The sequence below is a fragment of the Cyprinus carpio genome, chromosome B4, assembly GCF_018340385.1.
Source record: "Cyprinus carpio isolate SPL01 chromosome B4, ASM1834038v1, whole genome shotgun sequence".
Classification (NCBI taxonomy): Eukaryota; Metazoa; Chordata; class Actinopteri; order Cypriniformes; family Cyprinidae; genus Cyprinus; species Cyprinus carpio.
The window spans coordinates 36,430,354-36,451,363 of NC_056600.1; the positions used below are offsets into that span (position 1 = coordinate 36,430,354).

The 21,010-nt window shown below is 38.1% G+C and overlaps 2 protein-coding genes across 8 annotated transcripts in view; both read right to left on the minus strand.

Annotated features, from left to right (window-relative positions):
- The window catches only part of LOC122137097, a 3,085-nt gene extending 2,023 nt beyond the window's left edge, over positions 1-1,062 (minus strand). For both annotated transcript variants that reach the window (XM_042722567.1, XM_042722566.1), the window contains exon 1: positions 25-1,062. In XM_042722567.1, coding sequence (XP_042578501.1) covers positions 25-934 — 910 coding nt within the window. In that variant the 5' untranslated portion in view covers positions 935-1,062. The remainder of the gene's footprint in view (positions 1-24) is intronic.
- Positions 1,063-1,072: 10 nt separating this feature from the next.
- Positions 1,073-20,621, minus strand: LOC109084895. Of its 6 annotated transcripts, none has more exons than XM_042722571.1 (15): positions 20,454-20,621; positions 17,930-18,124; positions 17,759-17,794; positions 17,522-17,618; positions 16,986-17,039; positions 16,823-16,851; positions 15,919-16,050; positions 15,118-15,190; positions 10,715-10,792; positions 10,113-10,185; positions 7,791-7,864; positions 4,193-4,267; positions 3,650-3,721; positions 2,370-2,444; positions 1,073-1,971 (listed from the first exon to the last, which is right to left on the minus strand). In XM_042722571.1, the coding sequence occupies exons 7-15, from the start codon at positions 15,999-16,001 to the stop codon at positions 1,387-1,389; spliced, it is 1,188 nt and encodes a 395-aa protein (XP_042578505.1). In that variant the 5' UTR covers positions 16,002-16,050; positions 16,823-16,851; positions 16,986-17,039; positions 17,522-17,618; positions 17,759-17,794; positions 17,930-18,124; positions 20,454-20,621; the 3' UTR covers positions 1,073-1,386. The 6 variants fall into 6 exon arrangements, with proteins under 6 accessions (XP_042578505.1, XP_042578502.1, XP_042578504.1 ...); XM_042722568.1 differs by having other exon boundaries at positions 17,759-17,797; XM_042722570.1 differs by lacking the exon at positions 16,986-17,039 and having other exon boundaries at positions 17,759-17,797.
- Between the last annotated feature and the right edge of the window lie 389 nt (positions 20,622-21,010).

Genomic DNA, 21,010 nt, shown 5'->3' on the forward strand with positions numbered 1-21,010 from the left:
AAACTCGATTAACAGGTTACATACCTGTTGGATTGATGCTGATCTGGTCAAGACCTTTCCCTCTGAATTCGTTAAGCCTTCCTTGCTCCATTGCCATCAAGACTTTGGTGATTTTTGCCAGCTGGAGTGTTCCCTCTGGTAATCTGTAATATTTCCTGTGGATACGAATATCATGTCCCAGGAAATCAGCAAGTTGGTCCATTTCGGTGTCGTTCATGTTAAGAACTCTGGACATTGTAGAGATGTGTTTGCGCAACTTGGTGGACGATAGGGCTTTTGGACATTTAGCACCACACTCCATGGCAAAGCAGCGCAGGCAGTCTGATCCACGAAATGATGTCTCGCAGCCTGGGATTGCAAACATGTAGATGTTCTCCTTCAGAACACCGCAAACTTCACGTGTTTTAACCAGCAACTCCATGGATTTGATCATTTCCGGTGCCAAAAGTACTGCAATTTTCCTTCCGCGCTTTCCACGGATTTCTACACGACTAAAGTACTTGCATAGTGCTTGTTCAACTTCTGAGAGAGAGTCAGCAATATCAATATTTAAAGTAGATTTGTCTCGAGACTCAAATGATTGTACTGGCATCAGACAGGCTTCCCCTTGCCTTTTTCTGTTGAAGATTATCATTTGTGCAAGAGTGACTTTAGCCAGTTTTGCCCAGGTCTTGGTGTTCGGTGCATTAAAAAGTGTGCTGTAGTATTCTTGCTGTTTCTCCTTTAAATATATATGGAGTTTCTTGACATCATCTGCAAATGGCAAGATCAGTGGAGCGTTGTATCTTTTTTCTTCCAGGGTATTGTGAGCATGACATGAGATCATCTCCCTCCAGCGTGTCTGATAGATGTGTTTGAAGTCCTCTGCTTTTTGTACTTTTGTTGTGTCACCGCAGATTCTTGCATCACAACTTACAATGTCGGCAACCTTCATGAGGCTCTGACCAAGTTTGTTGGCTAGCGTTGGCACCGCTATCTTATTTGTCTCACACTGAAAGCCTGTAACAGCTTTAACTGCATTAACTGTGTGTTGAAAGTTGGCTGGATCAATGTATTCCTCAAGTGATTGAGAGGGGACACCTGCCTTCCTTTCAAAACCAGTCTCCCTAACTCACGCATTTTCTGACGGATCAGTTCATGATCAGAACGCCGGTGTCCCATGAGGTTGTATTTCTGCTCGCCATACTTGAGGATACAATGGTCACTCTTTATGACATCTACCACTTCACCTTGTTTCATGTCACTTAGAAGTTTCCACAGTCCCTTGCTAACTCCTTCCTGCACAGGTTGCGCAAAGGCGCAAATCGATTGGGCTCGAGTTCTACCAGGTTTTGGAAGAACACCTCGAAGTGGGCACCTTTTCATATGTTTCCAAAGAAATTTTTTTTAGAAAAGTCCTTGGCAATTTGCACAGTGTAAGAATTTATTTGGATTGACATTTGGAGAACTCGCTTGTTTACATGGAACAATGACACCTTTTCCCTTTCTAATGACATCTACATTGTGTGCTCTGTCCCCCTGTTTCCTTAGTATAGTCAGTTGGAGCTTTCTTTCCTTGGAGTTCTTTGGAGATGAAATGGCCTTAGCGACTTCAGATTGATCTCCATGAACAAGTTCCAGATGCCTGGCGATTTTGGATTGTGGTTTCTCACAAAAGAGACAGTAATGTTTTTTGGTGTATCTTCTAGATCCATCGTCAGTCTTTTGACTGTGCATAACTGTAAGTGAAGTTATGGAGCTTTCCCCAGATGTGTCAGATTCAGAGTTCCGGTTTCTAGGTCCCTTGTATGTTTTTCTTGTTCCATCTTTAACAGCAGGACTGGCCATGGTGGCAGAATTTTTCTTTAATATACTGCCACCCTCTGAGCTGATCTCACTTTCACAATCTGACCCTGGCACATATTCATCCTCTGTTATTTCCATGCTGCTTAGTGAGTCTTCAGAATCATATCCAAGCATTTGTTTTTTAAACTGAAATTAATCAGAATTCAGCAAATTTAATTTCCTTAAATACAAGGTCTGTGTCGCTGAAACAGAACTACAATATCTCCCAATGTCTGTAGAATAAAAGTATTTCCTTCTAACAGCCACAAAAAATACCCTATATTTTGAACTGCTAAAAAAAAAAAAAAAAAAAAAAAAAAAAAGTAAAAGCAAGCATTTTTGTTACATGCACGCAATTACTCTAATTTAATATCTAATTGCATGAATAAATGCAAAAATAAATGCAAGTTAAAGTATGAATGGGTCTAAAGTATCAAACAAACATTGAAAGAGTTGCCTTTTAAAACTGTTACGAAAATCAGTCAAGATAAAATTAATGAATTCTCCAAACTTCTGAACTGTGGCCATCATCTATACTTTCTTACCTTGGGATTGGAGTGGGACACATTCCCATCTTCTGCAGAGCTGGAATCTGTGTCCATGTTGTTTTGGAAGGCAACCTGTAATCAGTCAAACATGACAAATATAAAGTTATTGAGAATTCTACACAAATTATATTAGCAACAAAGGTGCCCCCATAAAGACAGTTAAAAATACAGGTCAATGTCCCCAGAAGGTATCATGTATATAATGCAATCCCCACTTAAACAAGGTGTCCCCATAAGGACAGTTAAAATACAGGTCAATGTCCCCCAGAAGGTATCATGTATATAATGCAATCCCCACTTAAACAAGGTGTCCCCATAAGGACAGTTAAAATACAGGTCAATGTCCCCAGAAGGTATCATGTATATAATGCAATCCCCACTTAAACAAGGTGTCCCCATAAGGACAGTTAAAATACAGGTCAATGTCCCCAGAAGGTATCATGTATATAATGCAATCCCCACTTAAACAAGGTGTCCCCATAAGGACAGTTAAAATACAGGTCAATGTCCCCAGAAGGTATCATGTATATAATGCAATCCCCACTTAAACAAGGTGTCCCCATAAGGACAGTTAAAATACAGGTCAATGTCCCCAGAAGGTATCATGTATATAATGCAATCCCCACTTAAACAAGGTGTCCCCATAAGGACAGTTAAAATACAGGTCAATGTCCCCAGAAGGTATCATGTATATAATGCAATCCCCACTTAAACAAGGTGTCCCCATAAGGACAGTTAAAATACAGGTCAATGTCCCCAGAAGGTATCATGTATATAATGCAATCCCCACTTAAACAAGGTGTCCCCATAAGGACAGTTAAAATACAGGTCAATGTCCCCAGAAGGTATCATGTATATAATGCAATCCCCACTTAAACAAGGTGTCCCCATAAGGACAGTTAAAATAGAGGTCAATGTCCCCAAAAGCTATCATAAATACTCATCACTACCTATGAGGTTAAAGTGCCAACCAAACTTTCAGGTTTGTTTAGAGGGTGTTTGTATCCATCGTTTGTGGTAAGTCGTTTAAAATGTAAAAATCGATATAATTATATTACAATTTGTCATTCATAACTCACAATTGTAAAAACATATCGTAAATGTGTGCAAAAAATCCAATATGCCCTAACAGGGTTGGGACAAAGCCTGTAATAATGCCATCCTCGCATCGTTCTGTCAAACACATTCTGATCAACATTGTTGCTGGGAAGTAATTACTATAATATAATGTATACTGTGCAGCTCTGAAACTAAATGGTTATAAAAACTCTTATTACCTGTGTTTCTGTTGGTGAGGGTATCACAGAATCTTCTGCTGGTTGAGTGACCGGATGTGATTCTGGGCCCAGCTAAAAATAAAAATCAAATAAAAAATTCAATGCCACAGAAAGAGTGTAGAATGATTTTTTAACTAAAGTACAAACAATTGTAAACTGCAAAAAAAAAAAAAAAAAAAAAAAAAAACTGCAAAAAAAAAAAAAAAAAGTTTTTTTTAAAAGTGATCATTTTTGTTATGTACATGCAATGATTTTCTGTTCTCTACATTTATAATTAGTAGTCACTTCTCTAAAGTAATGATCCAACTTATTTGAATTGCAATGTGATTTTTATTAAAATTTAGGCATGGACCAGAACAGAATAATAATCTAGTTTAATATCTAATTGCAAAAATAAATGCAAGTTATCAAGTATGAATGGGTCTAAAGTATCAAACAAACATTGATTTTCGTAACAGTTTAAAAGGTAACTCTTTCAGTCAAGATAAAATTTAATGAATTCTCCAAACTTCTGAACTGTGGCCATCATCTATACTTTCTTACCTTGGGATTGGAGTGGGACACATTCCCATCTTCTGCAGAGCTGGAATCTGTGTCCATGTTGTTTTGGAAGGCAACCTGTAATCAGTCAAACATGACAAATATAAAGTTATTGAGAATTCTACACAAATTATATTAGCAACAAAGGTGTCCCCATAAAGACAGTTAAAATACAGGTCAATGTCCCCAGAAGGTATCATGTATATAATGCAATCCCCACTTAAACAAGGTGTCCCCATAAGGACAGTTAAAATACAGGTCAATGTCCCCAAAAGCTATCATAAATACTCCTTACTACCTATGAGGTTAAAGTGCCGACCAAACTTTCAGGTTTGTTTAGAGGGTGTTTAAAATGTAGAAACTGATATAATTATATTACAATTTGTCATTCATAACTGTAAATACGTATCGTAAATGTGCAAAAAATCCAGTATGCCCTAACAGGGTTGGGACAAAAGCCCTATTCGGACGGGACTAACATCTCCGTGTTTATTACAGAGGTGGGAGGGTCTGATTTGTGCATCTGGGCAATACAGATGACGTGCTCCGTATGCGTGCATTGCATTCATTCTGGTATTGTCAACAATTAATCGATGATCGATTAATTGTCGATAAGATATGCAATCGATTAAGTCTGTCGTTGGTCGGTTAACCGATTTAATGTTGGGCTGGGTGCTAAGCAGTTTAATTTTGGGGGGTGTGTAAGCAGTTTAATTTTGGGGGGTGTGAGGCTCATGTGATTAATTAAGTGTGTGCGGATTTGGGTTTTGGCGTGATTTAAACTTTAAAGTAGCCTACATTAAAATAGAAACAACATAAAAGTTCTTCAACATAAAAAGCAATAGAAATGTAGTAACTAATCATTTCATCAGATAACTTTCATATCGTGCGCTTTGCAGGACTGCGGGACACAGGACAGGACAGGTAGTCTATTCACTCCTACAACTTAATTAATTCCTACGACTTATTAATTTGTGGCAATTGTCCATGTTTCATTAATTTTGTTCCATAAATAACCCATGATTTAACTAAATAAAGGGAACAAATTAATAAATCGAGCGAATTCCTAATTCATGAAATCTTTAATTTTCCTTCCCATGTTTACCACAGTAAGAGATGCGAAAACAGTTATTAAAAGTGAAAGATAATAAAATAAACCTGTGAAATTAGAGGGTTAGACTGTGAAGATTTATGTTATTGAATTTTTGGAAATTCGTGACTAACCGGCAAACCAGAACAAAGCCGCGTAATAAAGGCTATGGGCTCGAGCGCATCCAGAGGCATGCTCGCGATCTAACATTTTCCTATTATTCCTCTAATAAACAACGCTTTTATACCACACTTGACATAATCAGAGATTATAATTTGTAAATAAATAATTGCTGGATTCAAAACAGCGATTAATAGGTGCTGTGACCGACACAATACGTTTTCCCGGAACATTCAGTGATGTCACTAAAACGGTGACGCCATCGTTCACTAGTTTCTGCATGGACCTGACTAGGTTCTCAAGCCCTGGGACAAAATGGGATGCTTTAAGGCAAATGTATAGCCTATACAAGTAATAGGCCCAACATAAATTTTTTTTTTTTTTTTTTTTTTTTTAAATATGCAAAATATATCCGACTTAATTAAGATTAACGTATTTAAACCAGAAGTGTGGCTGCGCTCCATAAGTTCACGAAAAAAAAGGATGACAACGCATTCTGTTTGTTTGCTTTATTTTACAAGACCACAAATCTTCTGTTTTTATTGTGCGCGCACAGATGAAAGTAAACACTTTTGCGGAAAAGTTTTTTTATGTCTCAGCTGTTTCGATCGCGCCGGAGCCTGCTGCACAAGTATATTCTAGCGATTCAAACTCACATCGCAGTATGTTCATTATGAAAATAAAACAGTCCAACTAAACATATAAAAGGTTACACTGGTCAGTTTAAATAGACCGCAGTATAACGGTTCACTCTGCTGTTATGCCAAGGACATTTTTTGCTCTTGTGAAGAGGATCATCTTTTCCGTCTATGCGAATCCGTAATGTCTTAGCTGTTTCGATTGCGCTGTCTTTTACATTGAATTTATTTTAGAATTTGGAAATTTTTGGTTTTTTGCCGCATGAGACATGAGCAATAACCTCCAAATAAATCTAGCCAAAGCCGCGCTCGCTCGTCCTCGTCTGGACGCACACATGCACTGTCACGATCTGATGCACTGTAAATGCCGAATTTTTTAAAAACAAATAGGCATACAGGAATGCAAAAATTAAAAATCTGACATTTTATAGGACATAATCCAGCAGGATCAAATTAATGTGAGCAACAGTGTTTTGCTGCAGCAGCGCGGATGTAGTTCACTTAATGTGCAGCGCAGTCACACACGCACCAGTTACGTTTGGGATAATTTTATTTTAAATACCATAATGTCAGTTGAAAACATTGCAATTGTGTTTTAAAAATACAACAACGATCACCACAAAACCATTTAAAGAGACGTGTGCAGCGGTCTCCGTGCGGGATAGGAAACAGTCTACAAAGTAAAATTACCTCAAAAGTATGGCGCGCTCTCTTCATTTTATGAAATCATCATAATCACATCTATTAATTTTAGAATCCTGCTACTAGCATTTTATTCAGACTAAAACCCCTTTAATTCAAGTGAGAAAGCGTTGTGTGTGTGGCTTTTGCACATCCTGTCATGCCGGTGACTGCGTGCCTGCAATAGACGCATTTTGCAGCATTATGGTTAACGATTAATTGATTGATTGATTGTTAATTTAAACAACGATCGATCATGGAAATAATCGAAATTTGACATCCCTATATGCGTGCATTGCATTCATTCAGAATGATTGCCTTAGTATTATTACACAATAAATACTAAATGGCTAGTATAACAAAACCATGTAAATGTTATGCGTGCATTGCATTCATTCAGAATGATTGCCTTAGTAAACCTATGTTTAATTTTCATAAAGGTACATATGTAATTAAAACATTATGTAACTGAGGGCATAAATGAACGCGAGTAATCTTACCTGATGATGATGATGATGATGATGATGATGATGATGATATTACAATAGCCAGTATTAACAGTTTACATGATCTGGCTCTTGATTTTATTATTTTTTATATATCATTTCTTTGCCGGTAAGCAAATATATCAAACATGCGCGCAGTAAGAGCATCTACGGTAATTCACGTTGGCCAAAACAGACAAGGAAACGTGTTGTGAAATTAAATATCACCGGCAATCACAGACATTCGCATTCGGACAGGTTAGTTTTCTCAGAGGATCACTGAGTTTGCTGAAAAAAACAGTAGGTAATTTGCTCTGGAATTATTACAGAGGTTGTGTGAGAAGAACACAGAGTTGGCAGATTTGGACGAGATTCAAATCACAAAGTATGTCTTTGAAACACGAATTTCTCTAACGACCCCCTGTAAAACTAGTCCCGTCCGAATGGGGCTAAAGCCTGTAATAATGCCATCCTCGCATCGTTCGGTCAAACACATTCTGATCAACATTGTTGCTGGGAAGTAATTACTATAATATAATGTATACTGTGCAGCTCTGAAACTAAATGGTTATAAAAACTCTTATTACCTGTGTGTCTGTTGGTGAGGGTATCACAGAATCTTCTGCTGGTTTAGTGACTGGATGTGATTCTGGGCCCAGCTAAAATCAAATAAAAAAAATTCAATGCCACAGAAAGAGTGTAGAATGATTTTTTAACTAAAGTACAAACAATTGTAAACTGAAAAAAAAAAAAAAAAAAAAAAGGAAATGTAAAATTGTTAAATGTAAAAAAAAAAGTTTTTTTTAAAAGTGATCATTTTTGTTATTACATTTATAATTAGTAGTCACTTCTCTAAAGTAATGATCCAACTTATTTGAATTGCAATGTGATTGTATTAGAATTTAGGCATGAACCAGAACAGAATAATAATCTAAAGATGGCTTGAGAAGGCCGACCGGTATTTTTGGGGAATTTTGAAGTTTTTTAATGCCCTGACATTTGTGCTTTTTTCAGTTTTCTTATAAATATCTAAATGGCTAAAGTCTAATCTCACTGTAATCAGCACAAACTAGGCTATAATAATATGTGAGCAGCATGTATGTACATGATTGTATTTTTGAGAGAAAAAAAAAATGTTATGCGTGGTTAGTGAAAAACTAAAAATGTTAAATCACTTGAATAAGGCAATAAAACACATACAGAAAATTGGTTCCCGGGAATTTTGAGAACTGGAGCTTGTAGCCTAGAATTTTTTTTTTCTAAATGATGTGAAAATCATCTTGTTTACTCACTTACAGAAAACAATATATTGATTTAAATTTTCTAAGACAGTTTTTTTTGTTGGTAAAAGTCACTATGCGAGTAGGCGTCAACTATCATGAATTCACACCTGAGAAGACAAAGGCCTGCATAATGAGCTGCATAATGAGCCATTCAGTCAGCTGTGTCACTGAGAGGGATGAGTTTACAAGAAAGAATGTGAGGACAAATAAATGTATATAATTTTATGTTTGTAGTTTATTTAGAATATATTTAATTATCCCACAACATAATTTATATTCACTTGTGAGTGCAGTTAAACAGTTTATTAGGAAAAATCAAAGCTGACTTTCAAACTGAATTTTTTGCATAATTACTCCAGTCACAAAATCCTTCAGAAATCCTTTTAACAATCAGATTTTCTACAAAAAAAAACATGTATTGTTATTATTATCATTATTATTATTATTATTAATGTTGAAAAGAGCTGAGAATATTTTATTTAGGTTTTTTAGGGGGGATAACTTGAAAGAACAGCAATGATTGTTAGTTACATTTATTGTTACATTTATATTATGTACATCAAGCTTTTAATGGTATAGTAGTGTATATTGTTATTGAAACTTCATAATATTCCACTTGATTATACATTTAGTCAGGAATTATAGTTTGGAAAAAGTCTTTGGAACAAGTCTAACTAGTAAAATGTTTACACGTTATGTGAAAACTAGTACAAGTATATAAATAAATAAATGAGACTTACTCATGTTTATGATCTCTGCTGAATAAAGTGCTTCATTCTTTTTTCTGAGGAAATCCAAATCTCAAATCCTCAGCCACATCACATCTTTTGGGGTGAATTATGTCTTATTCGTCTCATCGCGAAGCAAACATTAAAATAAAAAAAACTTGAAGAACAGTCTCGCTGCGTTGTCTTCTGTTGTGTGGGCGTATTCAAAAAGCCGCGCGCTTCAGCTTGAAACATTTGAATCTCAAAAGCGCGCGTCGGCGCGGGGGCGTGGTCGCATTAGAAGATAATGAAGGGAGACGTGAAAAACGGACATCGCGTTGTTTTCATATGGATTACTTTATCACAGAATATTTGTTTCAGCAGCACTCGTTTAGTTTAAAAGTAGACATGTCAGGCTTTCTATAGATATCTCTCTCATGTCTCTTCGTTGAGTATTCACTGAGTTACAGTTCATTTTAATGACGCATTTGTATCTTATGAAGATCAGCGCAGACAAAGGCTGCAGACGCGCACTCCTTGTTTGTTATCTTTATTTTTATAAGTGCACAAAGTTTAGTTGTTATTATGTCTGTATACAAAAAAAAAAAAAAGTAGACCCTTTACAGATTCGATTGATGAATTGCTCTTATCTGTACGATCAAAACTGAAAGTGTATTTTAAGTTTCTTTCGGGTTATCAGGAGAAAATACCCAAAACGCGTATACGCGTTAATCGACTCCAGAGGGTTATATCTAATTGCAAAAATAAAATGCAAGTTTATCAAGTATGAATGGGTCTAAAGTATCAAAACAAACATTGATTTTTCGTAACCGTTTAAAAGGCAACTCTTTCAGTCAAGATAAAATTAACGAATTCTCCAAACTTCTGAACTGTGGCCCATCATCTATACTTTCTTACCTGGGATTGGAGTGGGACACATTCCCATCTTCTGCAGAGCTGGAATCTGTGTCCATGTTGTTTTGGAAGGCAACCTGTAATCAGTCAAACATGACAAATATAAAGTTATTGAGAATTCTACACAAATTATATTAGCAACAAAGGTGTCCCCATAAAGACAGTTAAAATACAGGTCAATGTCCCCAGAAGGTGTCAAATACATCACACATCGCTTGTTCGTTCTATCCACAATTTATACATGAGCACAACAGCAAAAATAATAGCCTACAATTTCATGTTGGCTGAGCATGAGTTGGGGCAATTTCTTGTATAATGCACTTTCTCATCATGACATTTCGATAAATAATCTTACTGTGGTTTTTTTGTTCTCTTACAAAGAGATCATTAGAGACATATGGTTTTAACGTTTAGACATTATACAGTTGTATGCAGAGCAGTACACAATCAAATATTTCTTGGTGAAGTCTTATATACCTTTTAAACCCTGTCACAGTTAAATGTGATCTTCAGACCACAAACTTTCAAGAATAGTGACTTAAAAGGTAGATATTTTATGTAACCCTAATTGACAGACTTAGGCAAATAATTAATGTTGTTACTTACAAATACACTCTCTGTTCTTTCCAGTGGTGGTACACATTCGCTGGTTGAAGGAGATGCATGGTCAATTTCTGACCATACCTGTAATAAAAAAATAATTATCATTTTTGAGGCTATGAAATTACAGTCTCAAAACACAGATTAGGCACTTTGAGACTGAATAACAGTCTTACAAAACAAAAACAAGGGGAAACAAAGCTTTTCCTTTTGCTAGAGTGACATGTGACACAGAAATTCAAATCCGGGAACCAGTTAACACATCTACAGTGCGCTCTGTAAGTATTGGGGCCAACACATATTTTGTTTTCGCTCTGTACACAAGCACAGTGGATTTAGGTTATTACCAACTTCTGTTTAGAGAATGTTTCTATCCTCTTGTTATGGACAGTGTATGAGGGTAGCCATTAATTACTATGGTCTCCAATAGTAAATTAGTAATTAGACACTTAGTCTTTTTTGGTAAGTGTTTTAGGGTTTTCATTTTAAATATTTGGTGTCCAAATTTTATTTTAGGATTTTGTAGTGGTTTTTACTGAGTAGCCATTTTAAATACATGCAGGTCATACTAGTTTTTTAGTTGTATAAATATACAAAATTATATATCAGCACAGAAATACATACGAGTTCCACTGGTTATCCTTAAGAGGACTAGGATTCCATCCTCACTAAGCAAAGGTGTCCCCATAAGGACAGTTAAAATAGAGGTCAATGTCCCCAAAAGCTATCATAAATACTCATCACTACCTATGAGGTTAAAGTGCCGACCACACTTTCAGTTTGTTTAGAGGGTGTTTGTATCCATCGTTTGTAGGTTAAGTCGTTTCAAATGTAGAAATCGATATAATTATATTACAAATCTGTCATTCATAACTCACAATGTAAATACGTATCTACATAGGGCTGGAAGATTATGGCCTAAAATCAAAACCTCGATTAATTGAACATTTTACCTCGATTACGATTAATTAACGGTTATTTTGTTTCTGTTTTGTTTTTTGCCCTCATAGTTCACTGACAAGGTTTGTACTGTAAAGAGAGCCGTAGCTGGGGATAGCAGGGCCCCGGTACAGGTTGTACCAGTGGGCCCTGTTTGAAAGTGTTTAAATGGTATGTTCGTCCTGTTTATTTTGTTGTGCTGCTTTACACAGTGTTCAAGTTTTTTCAAGTTTGTAAGTGTCCAGGTACAGAAACCGAATAATTAAATGTAAAATAGCACTGCAAAAATTAAACATACAGTCAAACCAAAATTTATTCAGACACCTTCAACATTTCTCACATTATCAGTTTATTTGCTATAGTTTAGAAAATGGTAATTTATTTATGATAATTACTCAAAAGTTAAACTGTCAGAACAAATTCATCTTGATTAATATCAGATAACTTTGATTAGAAAGATATGTTATGGATTACACAATCAAACAAAAACTTCAGACAACAGTCAATACTTTCAGGGAACTATATGCGACCTTTTGAATGCCATTGTGACCCAAATCTTTATGGGGTCGCAAATGTATCACTGATTGTTTTTGTACCTACTGTGTGTTATGCTATGATTTAATATGAGCATTTATTAAAACAGAAATGTGTATTTTAAGAATACTTTTTATAACGTGCTCCGAGCATTCAACATAAGTTGGCTTCAGCCCCGCGATGCGGGAAAGCTGAACTGAGCAGCTGGTTACTTGCGCTGTGTTCGGTGCGCAAGAGAGAGCCGCGTCTCGCGAACAGCAACACTGAACCGAGCTCTCCTTCAGGACGTTCGCATCCTCCTGCACCTGAACGAACAAATACAAAATCGCAGTTTAAATAAACAGAAAAGAAAAAAAAAAAAAAAAAAAAAAAAAAAAAAAAAAAAAAAAAGAGCGAAAAGCGAAAGAGCTCAATTCAGCACCGCGGTGTTCTGGTGTTCAGGGAGCAAGCAGAGACGCGTCTCCAAGTCTTCTTGCTTATGTACCGACAACAAATACATACAAAATATGGCGAAATACCCCTCTTGGAAAGTGTGTTCGAAAAAGTCTGTGGTTATGTCTTAAGTGAAAGTAAAGAGTTGCAAAAAAAAAAATCGGGATGTGTATCATTATAATGGATGCGTTTGTCTCTTAAGGTGACCGCGCCTAATTTACTAGCTCTGCTGTCAGAGTCTTTAATGTATGAAACTGAAAGAAATCACTCACTGCTCTTGACTGAATTACCTAGGTTTAACAAGAATTTATCCAAAGTCAATCCAAAAATCAGATAGAATTGATTATATTGCAGGGCACTAGTTCATTTAAGTGAGTGTGGCAAAAACAGTGATCTGTGAAATATTATACCCAAAAATTCTTCATACTGTAGACTACCAATGAAATTGATTAAAAAAAAAAAAAATTAGGGACCTGACCATGTTTTGCTTAAGTGTTTTCTTTCTTTAATGCTAATGCAACCTTTTCACACCACAGACTGAAACCAAATTAAGCATTGCTTGCTTGGTAACTGGTTCAACAAAGTATTGATAGTTGTGTAAATATTGTCATACTGACAGTTGCCTGAAGTTTTGGTTGATTCCATTACATATCTTTTATCAAAGTTATCCGACATTATCAAGAGGAATTTGTTCTGACACAGTTTAACTCTGAGTTATTGTCATATTGTATTACCAATTTCTAAACTATAGCAAATAAACTGATAATGTGAGAAATGTTGAAGGTGTTTGTCTGAATACATTTTGGTTTGATTGTGTATTTTATTTTACAGTGAAGACTATGCAGTGCTATTTTAAATTAACAAAAAAACAAACTTAAATGTAAACATTGTGTAAATAGCACAAATAAATAAATAGAATGAACATACAGTACAAATTAACCATTTTAAACAGGGCCCACTGTACACCCTGCACCAGGGCCCTCTAACCCCAGCTACAAGACGGAGCAATGCACTGTGTGTACTGTAAGAAACAGAACAAGGCATGTGGTTTAAAAGATGGCAAGTAAAACAAAGCACATCTGTATGCAATACAGTTTTCATTATTGTTCATTATTATCCAGTAATTATAAATAATTTGTGCGACCAAATCATATTTTGCGCCAGTAACTGAAAAAGTTAGTAGCACAAGTGCCACCAGTGGAAAAAGTAAGTGTAGTTCCCTGACTTTGTTGGCCCATTACCAAGCAATGATTAATTGTGTTCAGTCTGTGGTGTGAAAAGGGTTGCATTAGCAATTCCGCAAACGAGAGGTCGGTTCAGTGTTACCGTCTGTGAGACGCGGCTCTCTCTCTCTCTGCATGCGAACTGAGCACAGCGCGAGTAACCACCTGCTCAGTTAAGCTTTTCCACGTCTTGTGTTTGAATGCTTTAAAGTTTTTTGAATGGTTAAATTGGCGAGTGGCAAGTCTTAAATATTAGTGATAATGTTTCGTTATGATGTGGAGATGCGGTTGTGTTATGTGTATTGTGTGTTTGAATGCTTTAAAGTTTTTTGAATGGTTAAATCGACTAGTAAAGGTGGGATTATTTTTTCCTATTGAAAGCGCGATCTGACATCATAGCTCACTATCAGCAGTTATTTGATCTATGTTCGTAACATTTCTTTTCTTATAGATTATTGCTCGGTGTAAGAGATAAATAAAGATCAGATAAAGATAAATTGGAACAAGTACCAGTACGAGTGATTTGCGTGTGTGAATTAGTCATACTGTCTCTATATATTGTGAAGCTGTGGGTTTGTAAATAGCATAGTTACTTTAAAAGTAGAAAAATAGGATAAGTTTTGAGATTCTAAGCTACTTTAGTGAAATCACAGAACAGCGCTGACAAACTAGTTTCTGTGTTCCTCTGTGCACGCGATCTTCACAGCTGTTTATATGAGTGCTTGTGCCACAATGCAGCTGCGCGAACATGGGAGCTCGAAATAATAATACACATTCGACCGTCTAATCGCTTGAATGTCCAAAACCTATAACAAATACAACTGACAAAGCTTAGTGAAGACGCAAGGCTCACCGCTCGCGCGCCATCACTGTGTGTTGAACCGGCATTCACCTCCGTGTTTTGCTTTTATGCCACTGACTGGACGGGGGGCAGAGTCATGTGGCTACACACGCGGTAGTTATATGTTTTTTAAGGGGGAAGTATTGACAGGATGAAAAAAAAAAAAAAAAAAACGAAATAACCGACATTGGAAAAATTAAGTCGGTTAGAGGTTCTGAATTTCAGTTTCAATTACTTTAATTATCCAGCCCTAATCGTAAATGTGCAAAAAATCCAGTATGCCTAACAGGGTTGGGGACAAAGCCTGTAATAATGCCATCCTCGCATCGTTCTGTCAAACACATTCTGATCAACATTGGTTGCTGGGAAGTTAATTACTAATAATATAATGTATACTGTGCAGCTCTGAAACTAAATGGTTATATTAAAAACTTTATTACCTGTGTGTCTGTTGGTGAGGGTATCACAGAATCTTCTGCTGGTTGAGTTGACCGGATGTGATTCTGGGCCCAGCTAAAAAATCACAAAAAAAAAAAAAAAAAAAAAAAAATCGATGCCACAGAAAGAGTGTAGAATGATTTTTTAACTAAAAGTACAAACAATTGTAAAATCACTGTTGTTCCCTATCCCTTTATGCCCATTAATTACAAACAGTAATGTTTAAAATCTTTTCCATTAAATATATAAATAGCAGTAGGTAAATCTTATTTTCAATTCATGCAAATCCTAGTTTTACCTTAGCCTGGGTGTTCCCAGGCTGCCTTTCGCATGATTTGATTCACACGCTGCTAAGGCAGCCTGGACACCAAGGTCTAAATTTTCCCCTGAAAAAGGGAACCAAATCACAGAACGGGGGAGGGATCAGCAAGACAATGACGACATCTAGCGACACATCGAAGAAGTTTCTATGGATCCCAACATGGCATCAGACGCGAAATTACCTTTCGATGCAGCTTTAGATAGTGTTTTAAGTAGTTTAGAACGTAAGTTTGTTTTGAAAAAAGAGCAACTGTTAAACAATTTCATAAGCAAGCACATTTGATAGACATTCGTAGCGCCCAATAAACGGCTCTGGGCATTCGTAAACCACGCCTCAAATACAAGAAATGAACGTGTGGTTCCCAGACCAAGTCCGAATGAGAATTGGGTCTGACGTTAGCCAGGCAAGGTTTACCTGCTGCATTTTTCAGAACAGAAAATATTTTACCTAAGTTCTGTCAACGTACAATAAAATGACTCACCATTTTATCCAAGTTTGCCAGTTGCAGTAGGAGTAAGGTTCGCTGTCTTTGAAGAGCGTTTCGTTTTTCTGCCGTAGATTCATACCGAGCTTCACACCTATTGTGGTGTTCTTTTAATTTGTCAATCCTGGCCTGCAATTGTTGAACCAAATATAACAATCAGTGTACAGAAATTATTGTTTAAAAAAAAAAAAAAAAGATTGAAATGCAATACAATACTACAAAAAGGTTGATAAATTAATTTGGATTTAAGTAGCCTGGAATGGTCTATTACTTCAGACAGACTGACACTAGGGATAAGATTTTCATGTTGAAAATGATTTTTGTTCTGTACACCAGTACTTTGAAACAATATAATGAAAACGCATCACAAACCTTTTAAATGTAAAAAATGACAGGGTGCCAGCAAAAAAAAAAATGCAGGTTGGAAACCAGACTTGTCTTGTTACGGTCATGCGGTATTGGATTAGTAAATCGACTAAAGTCAGAGTTATCAAGTCAGCCTCAACCCATCATGCTACCAACATAAGCTATGTGCATTGATCTCTTTATAGTTTAAGTAATTACCGTTACTCTACTTTATAGCACTGTTTTGATGAGAAACAAATGTGTAAGTCTTTCCTACTTGCATCAAAACACCATGTATCCACATTGTCTTTGTGTTATTTCAAATTTAAAGTACAGAACATGAGAAATGCTTTAGTGTCCATACTTATGTGGGCCAATATTATGCTTGACGTATTAGTATAGCAACAAATAGATGTAGAAGTGATGTTTTTGGCTATGCAAGAGTATAATTCAATGTTCATTTGACTTTGGAACCAGGACACTGGAAACTTTGACAATCATGAATACATAGTGCAGATCCACAAACTGACCCAGTCTGGGGCACTTATGCGCTTACCTTCGAGCGCTCACTCTGCAAATTATCATCTGCAAGAACAACATAATTGTTAGTCCTTATTTATACTTTTCACTTCCCTTACACAATAACTAATCAATCAGTCTAGAGTTTGAGACCTGCAACAGTGATATGTGTGATGGGGTAGGGGGGCAGTTGCTTTTACCTGAGACGGGCATGTTGGACAGGGTGTCTGTGCCAGTGAAGTGTGTTTTGGGGGCTAGGAGAGGAAACCACACAGATGGCAACAAGTGAAAATATAGTAAGAGGGCATTTTCACTGAGAAAAAAACATGGGACATCCTTGCAGAGGAGGACAGGTATTGATCAGACAGCACCACTGCATTTATTCTGCATACGTGGTTCTAATCTTTGTAATATAGGCATGTAATTCAATCCTTTTTAATGGATGCATGAGTGCAACAGAAGTTAAATTAACTTTTTGCTACAACTTTGTATGTTCTAATTGTGTGTACACAATGGGTGCATACAATAGATAAATCCAAAACACAATCCACTGTGACATCTGAACTAATGCAATTCATTAAAACTATGGAAATAAAGTTATTTCCATAAATAAAAACCAGTTGGTGTGTTCAAACCTTTGCCATAGGAAATGTATCTCATAAAAACAAATTTGCCTGAAACAATTAAAGAGCAGCGTTTCAGGAAAGGGTTTTTAGAGTTTGTAGTGGGTCTATACCTGTGTCAGCAGGCTGTGAGTCTGCAGTTGTGACTGTGGTGGGTTCACCTACTGAATCAGCATGTACTATAGCAGCAGCAGACTTTATACTCCCAATCTACAAAAGGGAAATGTGCAAAGTTGTCATGTGCAATTGCATAGGCCACACCTAAAAATTCAACAGCTGCTCCACAACAACTCACATGTATTTTTTGCATTTGATAAGCGCATACTGTTTAAATCTTAATAAATTCCTACCTCAGGTTTCACGCTAGGTACTACATCCTTGTTAACCTGCTAAGTAAACAAGATAGAAACAAATTCAACTACCGCTTTTCTTGTTTGGAGTGTCTGCAACAAATTGCATGAAATATAAACTCTTCTCCAGGTAGGTGGCATATTGGATATAGAAATAAAAAGGTAACTCACCTGTGCTCTCCATGCCCACGTTTTGAGTCACCGTAGTTGTAAGTCAATTCTTCTCCAGCTGTAATATCTCGAATCGCGAAGAGACACAAGTGTGGGTTCTCATTTACTTTTATGGTTTTCATTTTGCAATTAGGTCTTCTGTGGTCGTCATTAACAAGTCTCCCAAGAGAGGAGTCCTCTTCACATGCATCAATGCTGTATAGAAACATTTGTTTCATTAATATGTAATTTAGCACAGAGTTCGACTATGAAGAGGCAGTATTTGGTTAATTTAAATTATGAGCAGGATATACCAATGAATACAATTTATAAGCGACTATTGTATGGAATAATGTATTTGTAAAAGCAAAACTGGACAAATGACACACCATGTTTTTTGCCTTTTCTGAAAATAGGGTTTCACATGAGCCTAGCTGTTTTTAATACAAATAATGACTAGATCAAGTAACCAGGCAATTTACAGAGATAAAACTGGTCACTGCGAAGGTGTCACTGAGGGCAGATAACGGTCACTGCGAAGGTGTAGTGAAGGGCAGATAACGGTCACTGCGAAGGTGCAGTGAAGGGCAGATAACGGTCACTGCGAAGGTGCAGTGAAGGGTAGATAACGGTCACTGCGAAGGTGCAGTGAAGGGCAGATAACGGTCACTGCGAAGGTGTCACTGAAGGGCAGATAACGGTCACTGCGAAGGTGCAGTGAAGGGCAGATAACGGTCACTGCGAAGGTGTCACTGAAGGGCAGATAACGGTCACTGCGAAGGTGTCACTGAAGGGCAGATAACGGTCACTGCGAAGGTGTCACTGAAGGGCAGATAACGGTCACTGCGAAGGTGTCACTGAAGGGCAGATAACGGTCACTGCGAAGGTGCAGTGAAGGGCAGATAACGGTCACTGCGAAGGTGCAGTGAAGGGCAGATAACGGTCACTGCGAAGGTGCAGTGAAGGGCAGATAACGGTCACTGCGAAGGTGTCACTGAAGGGCAGATAACGGTCACTGCGAAGGTGCACTGAAGGGCAGATAACGGGTCCTGCGAAGGTGCCACTGAAGGGCAGATAACGGTCACTGCGAAGGTGTCACTGAAGGGCAGATAACGGTCACTGCGAAGGTGCACTGAAGGGCAGATAACGGTCACTGCGAAGGTGCAGTGAAGGGCAGATAACGGTCACTGCGAAGGTGTCACTGAAGGGCAGATAACGGTCACTGCGAAGGTGCAGTGAAGGGCAGATAACGGTCACTGCGAAGGTGCAGTGAAGGGCAGATAACTGTCACTGCGAAGGTGCACTGAAGGGTAGAAAACTGTCACTGCGAAGGTGCCACTGAAGGGCAGATAACGGTCACTGCGAAGGTGTCACTGAAGGGCAGATAACGGTCACTGCGAAGGTGCCACTGAAGGGCAGATAACGGTCACTGCGAAGGTGTCACTGAAGGGCAGATAACGGTCACATGCGAAGGTGTCACTGAAGGGCAGATAACGGTCACTGCGAAGGTGTCACTGAAGGGCAGATAACGGTCACTGCGAAGGTGTCACTGAAGGGCAGATAAACGGTCACTGCGAAGGTGCAGTGAAGGGCAGATAACGGTCACTGCGAAGGTGTCATGAAGGGCAGATAACGGTCACTGCGAAGGTGCAGTGAAGGGCAGATAACGGTCACTGCGAAGGTGTCACTGAAGGGCAGATAACGGTCACTGCGAAGGTGTCACTGAGGGCAGATAACGGTCACTGCGAAGGTGTCACTGAAGGGCAGATAACGGTCACTGCGAAGGTGTCACTGAAGGGCAGATAACGGTCACTGCGAAGGTGTCACTTGAAGGGCAGATAACGGTCACTGCGAAGGTGTCACTGAAGGGCAGATAACGGTCACTGCGAAGGTGTCACTGAAGGGCAGATAACGGTCACTGCGAAGGTTCAGTGAAGGGCAGATAACGGTCACTGCGAAGGTGTCACTGAAGGGCAGATAACGGTCACTGCGAAGGTGTCACTGAAGGGCAGATAACGGTCACTGCGAAGGTGTCACTGAAGGGCAGATACGGTCACTGCGAAGGTGCAGTGAAGGGCAGATAACGGTCACTGCGAAGGTGTCACTGAAGGGCAGATAACGGTCACTGCGAAGGGCAGTCACTGAAGGGCAGATAACGGTCACTGCGAAGGTGTCACTGAAGGGCAGATAACGGTCACTGCGAAGGTGTCACTGAAGGGCAGATAACGGTCACTGCGAAGGTGCAGTGAAGGGCAGATAACGGTCACTGCGAAGGTGTCACTGAAGGGCAGATAACGGTCAACTGCGAAGGTGTCACTGAGGGCAGATAACGGTCACTGCGAAGGTGCAGTGAAGGGCAGATAACGGTCACTGCGAAGGTGTCACTGAAGGGTAGAGAAAACGGTCACTGCGAAGGTGTCACTGAGGGGTAGAAAACTGTCACTGAAGTAGTACGACAAAGGCACTAACACAAAGAGAACAACTCTAGATTTTAGACATGGCCCTTGCATTGTAACGTTGCTACATAGCCACTTCATCTACTTACCACCATGTTTTACTCTTCCACTGAAAATCAAAAAGAAAAACTTTTGCAGAATCATTGTACTCAATAGTTTGGAGCTCTGCCTGCTGCGGTGACAGTAGTTTCCCTCGGTACTCCACAACAAAGTCGCCTTTGAATATGAGTTCAGTGGCAAAAACACCTCGGCCTAAGACAAAAAGAAAAAGATGATTAAATTAGCAGTTGGTAGCTCAGCGGTAGAGTGCATGCTTTGTGTGTACGACGTCCTGGGTTCAAATCCCAGCTGCTCCCCAGGTCGCCGTTGCAAATGAGAAATTGTTCTCAATCGGCCTACCTGGTTAAATAAAATGTTAAAAAAAAAAAAAAATCTTTGTCAAATTGATAATGTTAATTTCATTCATGGATATTTTCCAACTAAACTTACTTCATCATCCTTCCATATTTAATTTATAAAACCATGATGAAAAGGATGAAGAATATTATTTCCTGCCCCCTCAACAATAATAATTAAAAAAAACAACAACGTCGTCAATGCATGACGATAACAAATGAAACAAACTAGAAACCAAAACATCAACCTA